The 22,721-nt window shown below is 39.5% G+C and overlaps 1 protein-coding gene across 3 annotated transcripts in view; it reads right to left on the bottom strand.

Moving 5' to 3' along the window:
• Positions 1-22,721, bottom strand: part of NPDC1 (neural proliferation, differentiation and control 1) — a 788,102-nt gene that overhangs the window by 51,278 nt on the left and 714,103 nt on the right. For all 3 annotated transcript variants that reach the window (XM_044057822.1, XM_044057823.1, XR_006362984.1), the window contains one exon: positions 20,692-20,791. In XM_044057822.1, the coding sequence (XP_043913757.1) occupies positions 20,692-20,791 (100 nt within the window). The remainder of the gene's footprint in view (positions 1-20,691; positions 20,792-22,721) is intronic.

Here is a 22,721-nt window from a genome sequence, read left to right as displayed (position 1 = left end):
GTTGTTGCTGATTTTCCATTGAGATGAATGATGATCCGTGTGTTGGATGCTTCCATATTGTGGTTGGAGTGCTGATGACGTCATTCTGCATCGGAAAGTCATCTAACAGCTGATCTTTAGTCTGCAAGTTTGAATAGTCAGCTGGAGGTTGTAGCAGGAAAGAAAGTGATAGTGAGACATACAAAACTAACCTCCAACAACCTTGGTAAGCGCACAAGACATCCCGAACATACTAAGATCAATACAAACACTCGCAGAGGGAAAAAGAAAAAAAAATGTCGTAGCATGAATCAAATCCAAGCCGCAAGGCACAACACAGTGAAATGAAGCAAAAGGAAAAAGAAAGACTAACAAACACACAAACCCCCAAAAACTCCCACAAGGAAGTCCACAGCCAACACAAGATCTCTCTAAAAATAACAGGACACTAAATACAAAGCACAAAATAAATAAGGTCAATAAACCCCAGTGTGTGCACACGAAAGCCAAATCAAACAGTGCATCTAACAACGCTAACACATCAGCATCATGCCAGGACTAGAAAGCAGAGTAGCCAAGACCCACAAACCTAAAAAAAAAAAGTCAAACTAACAAAAAAGCAATAAACAGTAAGAACCATTTCACCACAAAGCATTAAGCCCACTCCAACAGTCCAAATGTAACTATAAAATGACAGTGTAACAAGGACCCAATCCAAGAGACCGCTAGTTACAAAGGACAGTACTCGGATTGTCAAATGCTAAAGAACACTTATTCCCTTCTAGCTTGTATATGATTAATTTATATCATGTAAAGGATATTATATGTCAAGTTAATGAACTAGATACTAGTATTAATAGATCGTAATGAAGCATGGGATTAATAATTAAATATATAACAAATAGCAGGAAAATAAATAATATTTGACACAAACCAATGAGAATGGAAAAAGTAATTGCAACACTCACCTGTTGAACCATTTTCATCTCGCAAGACTTCTGGGTTATGTAGAAAGATTTATAATTTATATATTGAAACCAAAAAAAAAATCAGAACATTGTGGATTAACTCAAGTCATTTATTTTTTTTTTTAGTTTCTTTTTGTGATCTAGAGTTTTCCAAGATCCGTTTTCTGCTAATCTCTTGAGGCTAGTGGAAGCCCAGTCCATATCTATTTTATCCAGGATTTTATTTGATTTTATATATGTGATGGCTGGTTCTAGTTCATCAAATATCTTTGGACCATCCTGAAGAAAGATTTTTAGCCTTGCTGGAAAAGTAAGTGTGCTTTAATTTGAGCTTTTTAAGTTCTTTGAGTAATGGCAAGAATAGTTTCCTTTTGGCAATAACTAATGAAGAATAATCACTGTCAAACCAGATGACATTACCTTTAAATTTGATGGGAGATTTGGACCATGCTGTCTTCAGTACAAATTCTTTGTCACAAGAGGACAAAAATCTAACTATGACAGATCTTGTAGAATTAGTTTTATTATTTTTTGATGTAGTCAAAGATCTATGAGCCCTTTCAATTCCATATGAAAGGGCTTTGGGGAGTTGTAGGATGTCTGGTAATCACGATGTTAAAAATTTCTCCATATTATTATCTTCTACATTTTCTTGCAACCCGACGATTCTGATATTGTTTCTTCGAGATCTGTTCTCTAGATCATCTATTTTTGCTGACAGTAAGGAATTTTGCTTTAAAAGGCTTTCTAAATTGTGTTCATTTACTTCAATTCTACACTCCATGTCGTTTAAAGATGTTTCTATTCCATTGATTTGTTATTTTTGTTGCTTAAGGTCTTGGTGGATAGTTTCCATTTGTTGAGAAGAGTTTTCCTTAAAATTATCCAAGTTCAGATCCAATTCATCTATTTTTGTAGAAAGTTCTTGAATGGTAGAAAGTAAAGTTTGTAGTTCTTTTTTTAAAGAGATATCCTGGTGTGAAGATTTAGTGAAGCTCATACTGTTAACTGGTGCCACACACTTGACATATTTTGACAGGAAAATATAAAAAAAAATAACAAAAACTGAGATACTATCTAAATAGACTTTTGGAATAAACTAAATATGTAAAAAAAAAATTTCATATTAGATATGTTCAAATTTTCCTGTCATAAAAGCTATGAAGAGGCAGAGCTGACAGAAAATGCTATTCGAGGCTCATCCTTAGCCATGCCCCCTGCTTGCATTTTCTAAGTCCCCTGCTTACAGCAACATTCCAAAACATTTCAGCTTGCCTACATTGATTACATACCCACACTCTCAAACACAAACACAAATTTTCACTGTGTTTGTGTAAAATGTTTACATAGGATCAACACTGTATGGAAACTCAAGTCACTTTACGGAAAAGATATGGAATGTTTTAACTAACCTAAAGTTGTGAAAATAAGGATAGTTCAATGGATTCATTTTTCAAAATTTTTGCTGGGAAATGAGCATGCCTCTAGACATCTGAGAGTGATGTTGGCTCAGTTAAAGCTGGATTATCCTTACAATGCCTAAACTGAAAGCAAAACTAATTAGAAACTAGGAAGGCTGCAGGCATCAAAAGCATACCTATCGGAATCAGCACTACTTATATTTACAGGTGCACTTTTACTTCTGACTGTTATATGCATACAGCATATCAGAACTTCAAGACTTGATTATGAGAGTCCTGAAACTCCCAAAAAATTAAGTGTGACCTTCTCTAAATAACAGTAAAGTGGGTAACTTGCTGCTACACGTTAACATATTTATTTTTTTTCTTTGTAGGGGGAAAGCCCCCATATAACCTCACACCCTTACTATTTATATATACTAACTCTTATGCCTGCTGCACCTTAAAGAAGAAGGGATTCTCCAAGATCAAGCAATTTCAGAATTAATACATATTTTTGTGAACTACTCCCTCTTATCAGACTTGAGCTTTTACTTCCAATAATTGTTTGTGTGGTCCTTCAGTATAGAATATGAGCCCTTATATGTGCAATCAATTCTCCTTAATACTAAAAAAAAAATGCTTAAAGAAATTAGAACAAAGTTATAATAAAACTGTTAAATTTTCTGAAAACCTCTTGAACAAAACCCATTGTTGCACAGCATTAAAAAAAGAGAACAGCCAGAATTCCAAAACACTCAACCACGCTTACAATTCAAAGTAGTTCACTATAAATTGTTGAAACCAAACAAATGTCCTACAGTTAAAAATCTTGCATAAACATATAAGGGTTCCTGTCAGAAGACCGAAGACGCAGTCTGTCGAATGCGTCTTGGTCAAACTGTAAATGCCGAAAATGCAAAATGACAAAGCGGCTTTTAAGCAAATTTTTTCCCTGGGAAAGAAGTCGCTTGGCCGCTTTCGTCACTTTGCCATTTTCGGCACTGTAGTGTGATCTTGGAGTTGGTATATTTAAGTAGGAGGGGGTTGGGGGGCAAAGCCCCCCACTTAAGAATAGTGTTTAGTATTTTTTTTTCCCTGGGAAAAAAATTGCTGTTCTGGTAGTTCGCTTATTTACGTTTTCGTTGTTTTGGGTTTGTTATAACAGCGTTCGATCTTTTGATCATTCGCTGTTATAACATAGACCCAGATATAATCCTCAAAGGCTGCTTATATCCCTTAATTATATTATCATAAGTAGAATACTAGGCTAACGACCCCAAAAGGCTGCTTTAAGCCCAGCCATGCTACCCAATAATATAAGATAGGTATTGCTGCCATAGGTTTTGTGAGGGCATAACTATTGCTATGATGGCTTAGTGGTTAACTACTATGACTATAGTGTACAAGGTCCTGGGTTTGAGCCTTACTGAGGCAGTTTACAGCTGGGGATTGACATAATAGTCTGAGTGTTTAATTCACAAACAAAGGGTACAGAGTTTGATTCTTACTAAGAAAAACTGGCTAGGCTTAAAATAGCCTACAGGGGCAGCTAGCATAGCACCTAACTACAAACCAATAAACATTAAAAAAGTGGATGTTAGAAACAGATGCACTTGTAACTCAGAAGGATTGATTTATGCTGTTAAATGTTCACATAAATTTAAAAAGGTTGGGAGGGTGGCCTAATGGTTAAAGTGTTTGCCTTACAAACACAAGGTGCAGGGTTTGAGTCTCACAAGGGATAATTGGCTAGGCTTGAAATGCCTCGCAAGGGCAGTTAGCTTAGTACTAACCTATGAACCTATATGACATTGGTATGACTGGTCAAGCATTTGCAAACATCCTGTCAGTAATACTGACAAAGGTGCCAGACCAGGGTATTTTTATGGTACCCCATCCACAGATCACAGTTTCAGTTGAGTAAGTGCTACTGGTTTAAGATTTCATAGGTTCATAAGTTATACTATGCTAACTGCTCTTGTGGGCCATTTTAAGCCTAGCCATTTATCCCATCTGAGAATCCAACCCCGCACTTTATGTTTGTAAGGCAAACACTTTAACCATAGGAAATAACTCTACTTCACTTGGATGGGAAGCCTGTTCCAGAGAAGGAGCAACCTCTGAGACACATAGCTTTCCCCCAGCATGTTTTATTTATGTTACAGGTGAGGTTTAGGTCCCTTGATTGGGTGTTGCTATTTGTTTTGTGGATGTAAAACAAGTTCATTAATGCTGTTTCAGAGGATCCTTTATAGGCCAGCATAGATTCATAGGTTCTTGGGTAATTACTTAACTAATGGCACAAGAACATTTGCATTTTCAAAGGTTTTTTTTGCACTAATTATGGTGGAAGTGATGTCAGAGGAAATGATGGGACACTGTGCGTAGTTAAATCATTTAATATGTTTATGGATATCACTGATGAAGGCTACTTGCCGAAACTGGTCTGGAATGTGATATTATTAAAATACTATTTTGGTCATTATGGTGCTGGCTTTCTTTATTGAGTATCTACTAAGTTTGTTTGGCCAATCGCACCAGCCATACTTGTCAGCCTACTTGTGGGACAGATTATTAGTTTTTGGATAAGACTGGTCAAGCTTAGGGGTCTGTAGCTCCCTGGGTCAGTTGATGGACTCACCTTATGCAAAGGGGCAACTATTGCAGTCCTCCATTCCTTTGGGACAAAGCCCATCCTGAAGCTGTGATTAAAGAGAGCTTCTAGTGGCCCTGATAGAGTGTGTTTTAAGGTTTTTAAGAAGCATCCTGGAATGTTGTCGGGACCCATGAAGGCTGTGTTTTTTGGCTTTAGCGAGCACAGTAAACACTTGCTCCCTCATAATGACTGGCACAAGGATGGTTGTGGGTATTTCTTTGGGTGTGGTAGGAGGTGACGGGGGGAGAAGTCTGAAGTGAACTTGTCGGCAGCAGGTTTGTTATAGTTTCGGGCTGGATGTAAAAGTTGTTGTTCATGATTAACTTGGCACATTGCTGACCATTTCCCCTGAGGTTACAAACTTAAAAAAGCTTTATGATTATCATTCATCTGGGAGGCTATTTTTGTCTCACAGTTTGCTTTGGTAGATTTGACCAGCTCTCTAATTTGTTTGTTTAGATTGGTGAGTGTCTTTTTGCACTGCTTTGTCTGTTCCTTCTTAGCTTTTGACAGGATTTTTTTCCTTTTTGTTGAATAGCCTATTTATACTAGGGGTCCACCAAGGTGATTTATTTTTGCCAGTAATCATAGGTTTGACTCAGACAGGTACTGCCTCCTCTATGCAGCTAAGAATGTGGATGCACAGTGTTTTTGTGTACAGCTCTGAGTAGGCCTCAGTGGCATCTGGGTTTACAGGGGCTTGGAAATTTAATAAGCTGTCACTTTGAAGTAATTGTCCTTAGCAAAATGATTAACTGGTGTGGAGTTTGATTGGGGTTTCTAGGTTAGTTTTAATACTAAAGGTGAGCATTTTGTGGTCAGATATTACCAGGGAGGAGTTAATACACAGGAGGGAGCAACATCCCCCATGTTTTTGAGTACTAGATATAAGATATTTGTACCTCTTGTTGGGGAGCTAACTAGTTGCTCCAGGGTGTTTCTGCTTAAGAAGTCCAAAAACCTCTGAGAAAAGTGAAGTGTGGGTCATACAAGTCTCAAAGATTATGGAGGGGTAGTTAAAGTCAGCCATGAGTATGGTGTTAGGCTGAATGTTACGAGATTCATGTAGGTTTAAGTAGGTGTGGTTTTCCTGACTCACGTTAGGGGATCTATAGCTAGTAAGGATACGATAAGGTGTCACACCTAAGGTGAGTTGGGCAAGAAGCAGCTCAGGCAAGTCATGCTGTTGGGTTAGTCTAGTGGTGTACTTGCCCTTTATGAACATTGAGGCACTTCTTCCCTTTGTTTCTTCCTGAGTTGAGGGGGACTGAAATGTATGAAAGGCATTGTAGCCTTTGATAGCCAGGGTGATTTCTATGGTTCTGAACCATGTTTCTTTGACTGCACATACGTTTACATTTTCCTGGGATAGGAGTGTTTCCAGGGAGTATAGATTTTTTTTTTTTTTGTATTTAAACTCCTAGCATTTAATAACAGAACCTTTACGTAGTTGTGAGTGATTTATTTTATGTTGGAGGGCTTAACAACTTGACACAGCCTGAAAAAGGCACTACGGGGAGATAAAGTTTTTGCCAGTATCCGGAAGCCAAGTGGTGACACGTGCAAACCATCTCTGGCAAAGCATTGTGGTTTGTCAATCATGTCTCCCCAAGCTGACAGATCCTGGATCTCCTTGTTGTGACACCAGAAACTAAGCCAACTGTTGAAGTCAATCATTTTTTGCTGATACTGTGGCATCATCATTGGTGAAGGTAGGATGTTACTCAAGGCTAGATTCATACCAGTCTGGTATTCAGAGGGATTCATCACGTCTCTCTTCATTTAGTCCAGTGAGGTACATCTTAGGTAATTTACACCCACATGGACTACAACCGTGTCACACTGGTACTTGTGGCTTAAAGACGCAAGTGCATGCATGATCTAGTGGATCCTGGATCCAGACAGACAGCTCACTGTGATCTTCTCCTTGTTTGGCATGGTAAGGGGAACATCAGTATGTTTACAATGGGATCCCCAATAACTACAAGTGTTTGGCTTTGTGGTGTGCTGCCTTATGGGCTTGGAAGCGGGGCTACTATGATTTTTCAAAGTTATGTGTTGTGTGAGGTGCTATCTCTTTTGAGTGTGTGCAGGGCCACTGAGAAATGCTTTCAGGAGGTCTTGGAGGTTTGTTTAGATTACAAGTGAGTACCTCTGCATATGTGGGTCTATGAGACTGCTCTGTAGTGTTGGTAGTGAATGCTTTGGGTGTAATGCTAACAACTGGTTTGCATTTTTTGTGTGTGTATATGACAGCTTTGCCTCCAATGACATCGTCAATCTACATGTTTCACACAGTGTGTTTGTCCGTTATAAAATTAAATGGTCAAGATGCCCATATCTACCAAGCCAAAAACAGAGATAACAGGGAAGCACCTATCCATTATACCATATCCTCAGTAGATGGGAAGGAGTAGGGGAGAATTACGTAAAGGTCTAAGTGTGAGTGTTTACCAGTATACTATTAGAAGACCTGCACTGGTGCTGCTCTCTGTGCAAACTGGCAGTTCTTTGAGCACTATGAACAGTGAGAGACTATTGAGACCATTTCCTATACAGGATTTTAAACTGGAGAGGTTTGCTTATATACAAGGCGTGGGTAACCACATTTGCACAATGAACAAGCTATTCCCACTCTAAAGCCTGGCACTTGCTCACTAAAGCAATTATATAAGTCAGCACTAAAAAATTAAAAGCACTACACCCTCACAAACTCCCCTTGAGTACTTTGTTCCCCATTGGCCCTTTTTTTCAATTATAAAGGAATTCCCAATACTATTCTAGCATGTCCAAAGGTCAGTTTTCAATCTCCTCTCCAGTCCAGCTGGTGAATCTGGGAATCTTGAGGCAATGTTACAACTGCCTCATGTACACAGACAACCCTCTCCTCCTCCCAACAAATTCCAACACATGTGAGAGATGCAACCATATAGCCAAACTGGAGGCTAAGCTCTCTCAACTCAGTACTGGCGTAACCAGTCAGGAGGAGAAGGAAACCACACTCACTACAATTCCAGTCTCACATAGACCTACCACGACAGCAAACCAAACACATAAACACACAAAAACATACTCAGAGGCTCTAAATAAAAATCTGCCTAAGCAGCAGAGACCTCCAAAGCAGACACCCAAGCAACCGCTACCCCAAAACAAAACACGTGCAACACATAGCTCACAAAGCCAGTGTGCCGAACAGTCACAGCCCTTAAGGCTAAACAACACACCTGATACACTTGTAATAGGTGACTCTATCGTCAGGCACACTGACGTCCCGCTCACCAGGCTGAACAAGGAGAAGGTCATGGTGAGCTGCCTGTCAGGTGCTAGGATCCGCCACATAACACAAGCACTCAGGTCACTCCAAGGCAAGTACAAATATGACTCAGTCATTGTCCATGCTGGTGTGAATGACCTGAGACGTACCTCCCTGGACTGCATGAAAAGAGACATAGAGGAGCTCTCTGAGCATGTAGCCCAGGCTGGTATGACCCTGACCTTGAGTAGCATCTTACCCTCACCAAGAATGATGCCACAATATGAAGACAAGATGACCAATTTCAACAATTGGCTTAAGTATTGGTGTCATTCAAAGGGGATCCAATGCCTGTCTGCCTTGGATGACATGCTCGACAAGCCACGATGCTTCACTAGGGATGGCTTGCACCTGTCACCCCTGGACTTTTGGAAATTGACAAAGGCTCTTGCCACCCCCATAGTGCCTTTTTTAGGCAAGGCTCAAAAGACAAACCCACCTCCACTGGTATCACAAGGGATAAGAAACTAAGAGTAATGCAACTCAATGCCAGAAGTCTAAACCTCAAGATGCACATACTTGAAAACTCTCCTAAGCATGGAGAACATCGATATCTGTGCAGTAACAGAAACCTGGTTCAAGGCTCCCGAGAGCACCCCAGCACTACCAGGTTATACCTCATACCATGTTTTTCGGCCCCAAAACTTGGACCGAACCACAAAAGGAGGGGGGGTTTCAACATTCGTCAAAGATACCCACACCTCCAGGTTGGTGGCACAGCACGAAGCATCAGAGACTATCCATGTGCAACTAATAGTGGGTAAAACTGCCTTCCAGTTTATAGTCTGCTACAGACCACCCTCCCAAACCCAGGAACCCCACTTGGCCTTCCTGAGAACACTGGAAAATATGAAGGTCTCTCCAAACACCATTATATTGGGCGACTTCAACTATCCTAACATAGACTGGGAGCATTACTCTAGCTCCAACACCCTAGCCCGAAGGTTCCTAGAATTTATAAATTCAAATGCTATGGAACAACTTGTTGCCACTCCCACAAGAGGGGAAAACATACTGGACCTGATCATCACCAACATGGGGACTCTATGCTATAGACCAGAAGTGTATCCCTCACTGGTAAGATCAGACCATAAACTAATCTCACTAGATATTCACATCCCGACCCCAGCCCCTGCCCAGAAAACCACAGTGAAAAACTTCTCTAAAGCAAATTTCACACTCCTCAAAACCGAGGTGGAATCCTTCAAAGCCCCCGGGCCTGTGGAAAATACGGCCCAGACCGCAGAATCCTTTATAAACGCATTCTATGAACACCTTCAGGAATGCATGGATCATGCAATCCCAAATAAAACCAAGACCCAATCCTCCAAAGTTAGGCATCCTGTCTGGTGGACCCCAGCCATAAACAAACTATACAATAGAAGGAGGAAGCTACTACATGATAGAGCAAAATCCCAAAAAGGGAAGGCATCTCTGATCAGTATTAGTAAAAACTACGGGCACTCATAAAATCGTCTAAGGCCAGCTTCGAGAGAAAAATTGCACAGGACACTAAGGATAATCGCAAGGCTTTCTTTAGTTATGTTAGGAACCTGGGTGGGAATTCCCAGATATGCTCAGAATTAGTCCAAAATAACAAAAAATACACCAAACCCACAGACATTGCCAACATCCTAGCTGACAGGTTCAGCGCAAACTCCCCCCCCCTTCCCCACCAAAAGGGCAAATATCTATCCCAACAGAGTGCTGCCCCCCTGACATCTCAGATGCTCAGGTAAGAGCCGCCCTCTCCAAAGCAAAAAACACAGCATCAATGGGACCAGACGGTGTCCCGGGCTGTGTCCTACATGAACTCCAAGAAGAACTAAACCCAAACATAAAACTACTGTTCAATCTCAGCCTTACTACAGGATATGTACCCAAAGAGTGGCATACAGCAGCAGTGGTCCCTCTCCACAAAGGTGGTGCCTCAACAGATCCTGGAAACTATCGCCCCATAAGCCTGACTAGCTTGGTCTGCAAAGCTATGGAAAGGATCATCATGGACCTCATAAATAAAGATATTGGGGACCTACAGACACTGGATCCTACCCAGTTCGGCTTTGTTAAGGGCAGATCCTGCCTCTTAAACCTGGTTGATTTCTTTGAAACAGTCACCAAGGCCATTGACGAAGGGAAGGTGTTCTACACAGCCTACCTGGACCTTGCAAAAGCCTTTGATACAATACCCCACTCGGGCATTATAGATAAGCTCACCAGCTTAAATATAAACCCCTATGTCACTAGATGGGTTGCAAACTGGCTCAAGGACAGAACCCACATGGTTAAAATTGCTGGAGCCATGTCAGACTCCAAACCAGTTACAAGTAGCGTCCCACAAGGCTCAGTCCTGGGACCTCTCTTGTTGGTATATAATTCTCGGAGGTACAGGCTAACACGGAAGGACTGTGGCTGACCAAGTTCGCAGATGACTGCAAACTGGGCGCCATAATCAACTCTCCAGCCGACACAAGCATCCTACAAAAGGGCCTCATAGAAACAGACAACTGGTGCCAGAGCCATGGCCTCAAGCTAAACGCCAAAAAGTGTATAGTCATCCCCTTTGGCAAAAACAAAGTGCCCACAAATTACCACATAGGTGGTAATCCATTAAGTACGGAAGAAATAATTAGGTACCTGGGGACCCAAGTTGATAGCAATCTCTCATTTGACAACCACGTGGCCAAAGTGGTTAGAAAAACATTTTATATAGCCCACCTAATCATGAAGGGATTCACATCTAGATCAGGGGAGGTCATCGTGCCTCTTTACTCATCCCTCATCAGGCCCATAATTGAGTACAATGCCCCTTTTGGGATGTACCTTACCAGACACCTGCAGCAACTGGAAAGACCCCAAAAGTACCTCACCAAGAGGATCAAAGGGCTCAAACAGATGCCATATGCTGCCCGGTTAAAGAAACTCCAGCTCTACTCAGTGGCATACCGCCTGCTCAGAGGCGATCTGTGCCTGACGTATAAAGCCATGTCCAACCCGGTATTAATGGACATGCTGCACCTCAGAAAATCCAAATCCCATCGAGCTACGCGCTTGAGAGACTTGAACCTCAGCACTGAAATAAATAGGACATGCTGGAGGGACAGATTCATAACCCAGAGGCTCCCTTCACTCTGGAATAAAATCCCAGTCCAGGTTAGGCAGAATCCCTCATTGACTCTCTTCAACAGGAATCTTGATGAGTGGATGGGAGATGGTAGGTTTACCCTGGGTATCACTTCTGTGTCACTGACAGAGGCACAGTATACTAACCTCGAAAAAGGGCATAGCAAAATTAATTTAAAATGGGTGGCGAAAGCCAAACACACTCTGGCTAGGCTTATAAATGCCCTAGGGCAGATGTATGAACCTATGAACCTATGAGGCTTTTATACTAGCAGGATGAAATACTTTTACATAATTAACTCCTCAAACCAATCAGATAACCATCGGTCAGCAGGCTGTAGGAGAACGAGTACAAGGACAAGGCTTTAAGGTGGTCTGCATATGACTTGTCTTCTACACCATGTAATCTTGTAGTGTGGAACCTTTGGGAAAGCTCCTGTTGTTCCATATTCAAAGATTGTTACTAGCCTGGCAACCTGGTGGGGCCTTTCTAAACCTAGCCAAGTTTTCCAGTTTTCCCCAAAGAATAATGATGTCCTGTATCAAACAGGACATCGAGGGCCAGGCATTTATAAGCTATCTGTGTTCATGAGGGACATGGGTGCCAGGCCCAGTGTAAATTTCCTATTCCCTTCCACTGGTCTAGGTTAGGTACATACTGCAGGGGATACTGTGTTCAGTGGTTTTAAGAGGGTAGAGTACAATGGACCGACAATATATTTGGCCCTAGATGCCACACCCTTGCTTTTAAGTTGTACGACATAAACTAATTTCCTCACCACAGCAGACAAATGATGGTCAAAGGATATGTCACTGCCGCATACATTCCCAAATTCCTGACTACTGGGTCTACTCTTACGGCCATATTATCAAATGTAATCATTTTCACAGGGCGGTCAGCTTTCTGAAAGCTACTGTTATCCACTTCTTGGCACTGGGCTTTAGACCGTAACTCTGGCACCAGTTATTAGTCTGTGTTAGGTCAACTTGCAAGTTATTCAAATAAAATTATATTAAATAAAAATATAGAGAAGCTCCAGACCGATCACCTGTTGCAGAACAGAGGAATTCCATCTGAAGAGAAAGATATGTTTAGAATCTAACCTGAAATCATTTTCAGAAATTTTAAAAAGAAAAATTTAATGGATAACTGGAATTATTATATTAAAATATGAAAAATACAGATATAACAAGCCTGAAAACACATCAATACACATAAATAACTTTTGGAAAACAAAACAAAAGCAAGTTGTTTTCAATTGTCACACTTCTGCTAATATCATTTTTTCTTTCCTCCTGTCCCTTCATTCTACTTTTAAACCTATTTTTCTTCCCATCCGTTTCCTCTTAACTACCAGCTTTTCATTATTATACACTAATAATCTGTGATTATTACTAGTCCTCAAATGATCCTTTTAGCTCACTCAGACTGGCCCAGTTAAATGAAAATAAATTGTCCAATGAACAGCAGCAAAATTATGTTTTCTTATGACACACTTTAGTCTTCAACATTCATCTCAAATGTACACTACCTAGAGTAAAACATGTCAAGAAAACATTTTTTGTTTAAAAATACATTTCTATGCTGTGATAATTGGAAGATACATTTTACAATCTGTTCTAAAATTGTAGATTCATTATATTAAATTTTACACTGAGATGTTGCTAGTATCTAGACTGATTTTCATGTTTTATGATCCATACTGACATAGACATTTTGTTCTTGACCGTTATAAAAAGCCATATTGTTTAAGGCTTTTGTGTTTCACATTTTAAGGGCACAGTGCTGCAGTGGACAGCGTTGTTGCCACATAGCAAGAGGTTCTTTGGTTTTATTCCGAGCTGGGGTGCCTTCTGTGCAGAGTCTGTGTCCCCTCACTGTGTTCGTGTTGGTATTCTTAGGGTGGTCCAGTTTTCTCCCACACTCCAAAGACATGCAGTAGGTGGAATGGACAATCTAAATTGGCCATTGGTGTGCATGTGTATATGCCTGGCAGTGTTAACATTGGCTCTAAATAATTGTTACTGTTGAAGTGACACCCCAACCCCATATGCAAAAATGGGTGAAAGGGGTTATGGATGGATGGATGGATTCTAAGAGTAATATTTTTATGAAACACTGTTAACGAGGCAGCATTTTTAACATTTTTTTTTCTGAAAATTGTGGACTGTATTAAGGTCTGCACCGCTACGTTGTTAACATTATATCTGAACAATGCTATGATTATTTTCTACATAGGTTTTCATGTGCTCTGATCCACATCATGGCACTGATATTTTACAGAGGGCGGTTGAAAAGATATTGTTTAATGTTTCCTTATTTAAATTGTCATTATTAGTGGGATAGCCCCAATACATATTAACTAAACAAGTTTTTTAAACCATGTGTGCAGTGTGAAAATATTATTAGTGTATGGATAACGTCAGTTTTATTATTTATTTATTTTTCTTTTCAGGCAAAGCCTGAGTATAGATATTAGACTGTAACAGCAGGCAGTTCTGTATATTGTTGTCGACTGGGAATTCTTGTAGTTGCATAATGACGCACGTATGTATATGCTACTTCACCATTGGTCCAAGGAGGTAATTTTTACATTAGATGTGTCTTGGCATTGGTACTGTGTTAGATACAAGTGAACATGTGACTGTTGCTAATGGAAACGTCTCATACTATTAACACAGAGGCATATTTGTGATGGGTTGTTATAGCCGGATATTTGCACGCTCTTCTTTTGGGGTTTACTGACAAGGGCTATAAATAATAATGCTACTTAGAGATATATGCTGTGAGGCTGAGGGATATGAAATGGAGAGGTTTTATTTGTTTATTTACATTTTTTCTTAACCAGGTTGTTGGCTGGCCATTTTGGCTTATGACCAGAGTTCATTGAACATTACAAACTTAAGCAAACAATGTAAAATGCAGTCATTAAAGGAATTAAAAGTTAAATTTAAAGAGAGTGTGTATACACAGACTACATATTAGGGAATAAGGCTTAACAATGCATCACAACACCTTAGGTGCAAAGTTTGATTTAACACATGATCTTATAAATGTCTTTCGGTAGACCCTTGAGAAGGAAAACATGCTAAGAAATAGCATCGGTGAATTAGTTGAACATCAAGTACGATAAATGAAGAACATAACATTGGTTGTCAATGGGCAGCATTCCAAAGCACAAGAATGTCTCTGACTTTTTTCAAAGCTACCTTTTATTTTGCACTGTGGTAATACATTTTTTTATTAATCTGTTGTGATTTTAAGTGTAAAAGGTTTGCAAGTTGAAGAACAGAATGATGCTGTTGCAAAGTGATATTACACTGGTAGAGTGCTGTTCTTAAATGGTTGTTTTTTTCTATTGTATGTTGATTAATGATTACACTTATACTTGTTGCAATGGTGAGCTATAAATTATGGTCTTACTTTTTGTCATAAGAAGAGATACATAACTATAAAAAGGTTAAATGTACTGCTGAATCAGGAAGCCTCATCAAACCCTTGCTGTGAATTATGAACTTTCTTTAGTATCAGTAGCTGAGATAGTCCCTTCTCCACCTGGAAGGTGAATGTTAACCGTTATACATTGGTGTGAAGACAGTCAGGTGGATGGGAGTTGTACACAAGTATCAACATGATATAATAGGTCTTCATGTGCATGACGACCTAGAATCAGGAGTGCAGTAACAATATGGGATACTTGCCAAGATTTATCATGCTGGATATTATATGTAATTGTAATTCAACTCGTTTCTGTATTGCATTTCTCAAGCCGAAGGGACAATTTTTATACATATTCCTATTTTCATTAAAAAAAAGTGGAATAATCAGGAAAACTGTGAAACATTTGCTTTAAACTTAGGGAGCTTGCAGTCTGGTTAAAATGTTTGCTTTATACTTACAATACACCCCTAAGAGCTGACCCAGTCATTCTGGATTTGGAAACTTATGTGGATAGTAAACTAACTTTTGACCAATGTGTCTACTGTTGTAAGAAAATCCTTATATATTGCACAGCTTATAAACAAAGGGATTGTGTCTAGATCTAGGGATGTCATTGCCCCCCTTTAATCAGTCCTCATTAGGCCAGTCATTGAATATAATGCCCCCCTTTTCATGTATCTGTCCAGACACATGCAACAACTGGAACACCTACAGAGATACCTTACTAAAAGGATATAAGGCCTAAACAACATGTCCAACATGGACTGACTCAAAGGTTGTGTCACTATACATAGTCATACCTCTAAACTGTACTGAAGTCCACAGTGTTTACTGGTTTTGACAGCAAAATAATGGGGTGCCACTAATTTCCGAGTGGCCCCTTCAATTCCCGATTTTTATTTAGAATTGTAATGATGTCTTGGATCTCCAAAACTGCAGGGTTCTCATTTGGTGATGGAAACATAATGCATATCCTTAAAGGAGCACAGCAAATACCAATAGTTCCAAATCTGGAACTTAACAAAGACAATGTGCTCCAGGACCTCTCACTTCAATTGCAGACATCAGAACAATTTGATGTAATCGGGAAGCAAGAACTAGAATACAAACAGCGCTTAAAAGCCACTAAATACACCACAGCACATTATATAACAACTTCATACCAGCAGCCTTTTATAAACATGCAAAGGAGGCAATCCCAGTTGTATAGTTCTCTTACTGCTCTCCCACTCCTCCTTTAAAGCCTATCCATCATGGTTTTTGAAAAGTTAGAACCCCGAGCCAAAAGAAAATTGTTTAACATGGCAATGTGCTGTGCAAACTGTTCAGTCATGGGTCTGTAGGGGTTAAAAAAGCATAGTGGTAGTTTGTTTTTCTCATATTCAAATGATTCCACCATGGCCCAATGAAAATGTCTGACCAGTGAATTTCTGAACACACCAAAATTAAAATCTTAAAGGGAACCATCATCCTCTTTTTCATTCCAGAGATGCCTTCCCCTCCCATTTCCAACACTGACTCCTCACATGCATCAGAACTGCAAATCTGGGGAGAAGGCATTGGGAAAAGTTCATTTCACTCTGTTCATAAAAAGACCAAGACCAGAATTAATGTTAGTTGGCACTTTGACAAACTTCAGGAAGTCTACCCATAACCCGAAAAGAAGAAATCATTTCAGATCAAAATCAACATAGTTAACAGACATTTGATAACTGATTCTTTCTCAGGTCAAGTGGGTGCAGGAGAAACAAAGTGATTTAAAGTGCATAGATCATTCCTACTTAAAGCCACATTCCCAAATTCCATCTAGTTTGCTAAAGAAGGAAAAACGATAATGACAAACTTTTATGGCCACCATGGAAACCAACAGGACATAAATCAACTCTTAGCATTCCTCACTGGTTCCTTCATCACTTAATTTACAATATACTGCCGAGTCCAACAGCACATCTCTCTCATTGTTCAAAAGTACATTATTATGTATGTTAGCTTAGGTTAAGGAGGCTATCACGTCTCTCACCCTACACTCAGGCATTCATTATATATTTAAAAACTTCAGAAATAGCGATAACATGCGTCTTAGGGGAACAAAATCAAATCATATCATAACAAACTAAACATTACAAAAGGTGACAGAAATATAAGGCTTGCACACTGGGACCGGGAGTCGGCATTTTTTAAGAAACAGCCATGTATTCCTCGTTGCATAAATGAAGCACGACTCGTGAGATGTGGAAAACAGGAGTTGTGTTTACATGCGCTTTCCTTTCCAATATGAAGTCTGTGGTAGCTTGCCAGAAAACCACCAGAAATCTGGAAAATCTCTAAAAATCTGGATAGTTGAGAGGTATACCTAGAAGCTTTTTAGCAACTGCTTCAGTTTTGTTACATGTATTAAAAAGTTGGAATATACATTTGGAATAATGAAGTAGTAATGTATGGCAGTGCATATGTGTTAGGGGAGCATAGTTATGCCTGTCACAAGCCCAAAATTGGTGTGTGTGTGTGTGTGTGTGTGTGTGTGTGTGTGTGTGTGTGTGGGGATTAAATCAAATCCAAATACTACACCAGCAGCTCAGTGGATAGCCACTAATGAGCGATATGTGAATGGCTACTAGTCCGGCCAGTATGCAACTGGTGAGAGGAGTCATATTCGTATATAATGCTGGACAAAATGTCTGAAGGCATCCATCCCGTAGCACATCTGATACTCCTAAAGTCAATGTGAAATATGTTTACTGTCGCGCACTTACCCACAGCATACCACTCACTCTGTCAGAGCAAGAAATCTTCTGAACAAAGCCAAAAATAATGGTGGGTGGCACAAAGGTCCAAAAATAGGGACAAATTTTAAATATTGCTTCTGTAATCCGTAAACTCAGATAGTTGCGAGGATAACAAGTTTTGCATTATTATATATTTTCAGAGGGATATGGAGCCTGAAATTCAAATGTGTGCACTGTACTATTATTTATTATTATTTAATGTTTTGATTTTTGAAACTGTATGCTTACTAAAAAGTTGGAAGGAATCCTGAACAACTCAGCTAATCAACAGGGGTGTAGGTTAGTTAGTCCTTCTTCTGTTTGTTCCATAATGCCTGACAGGACATGCTGTTCTTTCTGTAACAAGTGTGACTGCAGTAGCGAATGGATTTTGTTCGTTACTTTCCTGTTTTACTTGCAGTAATTGCAGTTTACTCTGCAGTCTGCAGTTAAAATGTTCCAGCCAGCTCAGTCAGGTGCAGCCTAGATTCTATACAGAAAACAAAAAGTAAGTAGTAATTGAGATAAATAGATATTTGTTGTAAATCATGATCATTGCGTCCTCCTAAGTCCTAAGTTGCAGATATGCTGGGTATTACAGTAGACACACTGGGAAGTACGTTTTCTGTTTGGAAGTTAAGCGTGTTGTTATGTTTTGTTTTAAGAAAGTTCAGTGTGCTGTTACGTTTTGCATTAATTATTTATGAGAATGTGGGTTTGCAGGAATTTTGCACATTTAACATTCACATTCACTTTTAACATTTACTCTGTGCTTTATGCATATATGACTCTCCAGCCTGATGCATTCTTTACGCCTCTATCATTCTGTGAGTGAATGCATAAGGGAGGTTTATATGGTATTTATGCTATTTGATTGACTGTATACTCAGATCCCAGATACTTCACTGTATTTAATGCTGATGCTTGACATTGGTGAATGTCAGTGTGAGTGTGACTTCAATCTTCATGTTGATATCCCACAATCCCATCAAAGTGGGTTCATAGGTTCATAGGTTCATAGGTTAGTACTAGGCTAACTGCCCTTGCGAGCCATTTTAAGCCTAGCCAATTATCCCTTGTGAGATTCAAACCCTGCACCCTGTGTTTGTAAGGCAAACACCTTAACCATTAGACCACCCTCCCAACCCCAAACTGTGTATGCAAATTTCATGTTAATCAGCGTACAGATTTGTACCTATTTCGCATGAGCCTTTGTCCAGATTTTTGATGTATCTAGGTTGAGAGGTATGTACACAGTATCCTACAGACTGCTAAAAGGTGACCTATGCCTGGCAAACAAGGCATACTCCTACCCATTTCTGATAGATTTACTGCACATCAACAAGTCAAATGGCATAAAAAATACTTGGTCTAGGATCTAAATCTCTTCTGCAACATCAACACAATGGTTTGGAGGGATAGGTATATCTTGCAGACAACAGAATGGTTAGGACGGACAGGTATATCTTCCAGATGTTACCACTGCTCTGGAACAGACTCACTATCCACATAAAACAATGTTTAACCCTGTCCATACTCAAGCACAACTTAAACATATGGATGGAAAACAGAACATTTACCCCAGGACTATCCCCTGTACTGCTAATGGACATGGGCAGCTCCTAAATGCTTTATCCCATACATGGGTCCCCTCAAGTTATCTATGGTATGATCCTAGTTATTCTCATTAGGGGTAATATACAATTGTCAACCATGGGATGGGTAAGGTCCATCTCGAACCAAATGGGATAAATTATTTCAAACACAAAAAAGGAAACTGGCTAGGCTTAAAATGGCCAGCAAGGGCAGCTAGTGTACCACTAACTTATGAACATTTGAAAAATAATTTTACTGATTAAACAGTATGATTTCTTATTAATTAAATTTGTGCTTAAAAGTCTAAACACTGAATGTGTGACAAGCTTTTTCTTTGTGCAATATGGACTTTTTACTAAGCAAAATGAGAACTGTTTCTCAAAGTGAAGTACATTTGAAAATAACTGCAGGGATATGCTTTCTCAAGTTCTCCTTCTCCTAGTCTCTTCAGGGCTGAAATGAAGGCCTTCAATACCTACAGCTGATTTTTTCCCAGCTGCCCATCAAAGTGACTCTGCACATCTCACAGGATCCTCCCACTCAGTTTGTCAGTAAATACATCCTCAGCAATACTTGGCTTCGCCTTCTTTTTTTAACTCATTTATGGTTCTGTTTAACACCAACTTTCCTCCATTAAATTACACCTACACCTTCACACCCACATCCAGCAGCAAACCATCAGGGGCTCCTACCAATTTCCATCACAGTCATCTGCATACTACTGGACCGCAAAGGCAAATTCATTTGTTTACTTATTTATGAAAGTCTTTGTAATGCTGTGAGTGTGAATGTGCATGTATGTGTGGCTGTGTAGGATTTTGTGTGTGTGTTTGTATATGATTGTGTTTTTGAATCTGTATGTGTGTGTATGGTTACAATTGTGTGTGTGTGTGTGTGTGTGTGTGTGTGTTTGTGCAAATATATTGCTAAACAATCATCCTGCACTCAGTCTACAGACGTAGATTTGCCATATGTAAAAGTACCATTAGCCATGGCTGTGTCAGTTTGGTTCAGCCCACAACCTTTTAACACAATTATCTCCATTCACAAGTGAAGTTTTATTATTACTGATATGACCAAAAACTGTCTTATCTTAGTTCTTATTAGTTCTAGCCTCCATCATGAGTAGCCTTTGTCTAACTGAATTTTCCTAGTCAACACAACGTACACAGACAGATAGATACACAGCTGTCAACATAGCATGATATAACATCACATCCGGTGGCCTGTGAATATTCCTTTGCAGGACACTGGCATATCTCACATAAACGCATGGCACAGGACTCACTATATGTCAGGCATACTGGGTGATCACAACTTACCTGAGCCAGACCTGGACACAGTACTCACTGTACATTAGGCATACTGAGCAATAACAACTTACCTGAGCCAGACCGGGACAGAGTACTCACTGTATATCAGGCATACTGGATAATTTCAACTTACCGGAGCCAGACCTGGACACTCATAAACTGTGTAATCGCCATCTTCATTTTCCTCATCAGAAGCTGAAGCAGAGTCAGAAACTTTTAGGTCTTCTTTATTTCTAAAATGAACAAGCAAACACACAAATAAATAAATGAATAAACAAATGCAGAAATCAAAAATTATTTGTGTGCAGTGAATCACTGATTCTGGCATAAAGACAGTGAACAGAAATTACACCTACATTACATTTACTTCTACACAAATGTCATCTGCCACTTTTTTACATAATGCTGACACCCTGCTGGTATTATCTACTCACCCCTTGGTCCTCCGTCATGACAACTTTGACATATTGCCTTCTCCACCATTGATCCTGTATCTAAATATGTGGAACTCAAAGACAGTCCTACAGACGTCTCTCTGTGCTCATGTACCTCTGTCCGCATCCTGTTTCTCCAAATCACTTCCTTCTATTGCTTGAAGTTTTCTGTGCATGCTTTTTCATTTCACTAACATTTAACTGCGTATTCCATCTGTGTAAGATGGCTTTAATACGTCTCAGACCAGTTCAACTTACTTGCCTGTACTTTTTCTTACTGTTCAGTAAATTCATTGTAAATAACTGTAAGCATATAGCTTTCAAAGACCTATTCATTGGTGTTCCAAGGCTATTTTACTCTAGTGATCATGTATGACTTGTCAATATTCATTCAGTCATCCAGGTTTAGTTTGATGGACGATATTAAATCATATTGTTTAACTTGCAAAGGAAGTCTGTTCTAGGAAAGCAAAGGTGCTGGGTGATAAATCTCTCTCCGCATCATGTTCTGTTTATCCTGTTGATGGAGTTTCAGGTCTCTGGTTCTAGTTTTAGCCAAGCTGTTTGTCTTACTGAGATATAGGAGGTCAAGGACCATCAGATCTCTTAATAACTTGGTAAGAGAGACACAGATCACCCATCAAGAGTCTATAAAACAAAGAATACAGGGACATGAATTTCAGTCTCTCCTGATAACTAAAGTTCTTAAGACCAGCTTTTTTGTTAAAAACCTCGGAGGCTTTTCAAGCACATGGAGATGTCATGTGTCATTCATACTACATGGACAACATACTCTATATAACAGGTCTGGTCAGTGCTGAATATAGGGAGACAATCATACATTTGAAATAGAGATAATAGCTTTGGCTACTAGTTGATCTAAGTAGAAGGACTTCTTGTTAACAGTTGCAATGTAATGATTACAGGAAAAGGAACTTTCAATCCAAGTGCCCAGGTTCCTTACTACTTTTTTGTTTTGTACATTGTGGGTAACTTTTATTTACTGGAAGAAAGAATACTACTTTTTTAGCACTCAATTTTCTGTACAACAGGTATTAAACTAAGACCACCTTTTTCTGAAGGGTGCAAATATCTGAAAGAGTTTTAACTATTCCACTCAGAAGTCATCAAAAAATGTGTTTAACCAGAGGTCCTAGTTATCATTTTTGAGATAAGGAAAGCAGAACCCAAACAGAAGAAGACCCAGCATAGACCACCAAGGGACTCCACTGGTTATTTTAACACTATTTGAAGAGACACCTGCCACATGAATTGGCAAGTCATTACAGCCCATAAGGATTTATTTTAGGGATGATGGTTACAATTCTGGCTTGAGGCATGGAGGCATGGTCTACAATGGTGTGTGTGTGTGTGTGTGTGTGTGTGTGTGTGTGTGTGTGTGTGTGTGTGTGTGTGTGTGTGTCCATTTGACTGAGACCATAAGACTGACATTTCAAAATACTGAAAAAAATCACTTGACTGAAACCCATAATACTGAAATCTTACAATGGCAAATTTCAACATACTGAATTGTAAAGTGGACGACATAAAACCAGAATAGTTGTGGTTATTCTGGTTTTATATCGTCCACTTTACAATTCAGTATGTTGAAATTTAGCATTGTAAGATTTCAGTATTATGGGTTTCAGTCAAGTGATTTTTCAGTATTTTGAAATTTCAGTCTTATGGTCTCAGTCAAATGAGTTTCAGTCATATGAGGTTTCTATCA

The sequence above is a fragment of the Protopterus annectens genome, chromosome 16.part0 (assembly GCF_019279795.1).
Source record: "Protopterus annectens isolate FY-2018-M chromosome 16.part0, PAN1.0, whole genome shotgun sequence".
NCBI classification, from domain to species: Eukaryota; Metazoa; Chordata; order Ceratodontiformes; family Protopteridae; genus Protopterus; species Protopterus annectens.
Note: the sequence above shows the minus strand (reverse complement) of the source record. Positions and strands in the feature narration are given on the sequence as shown.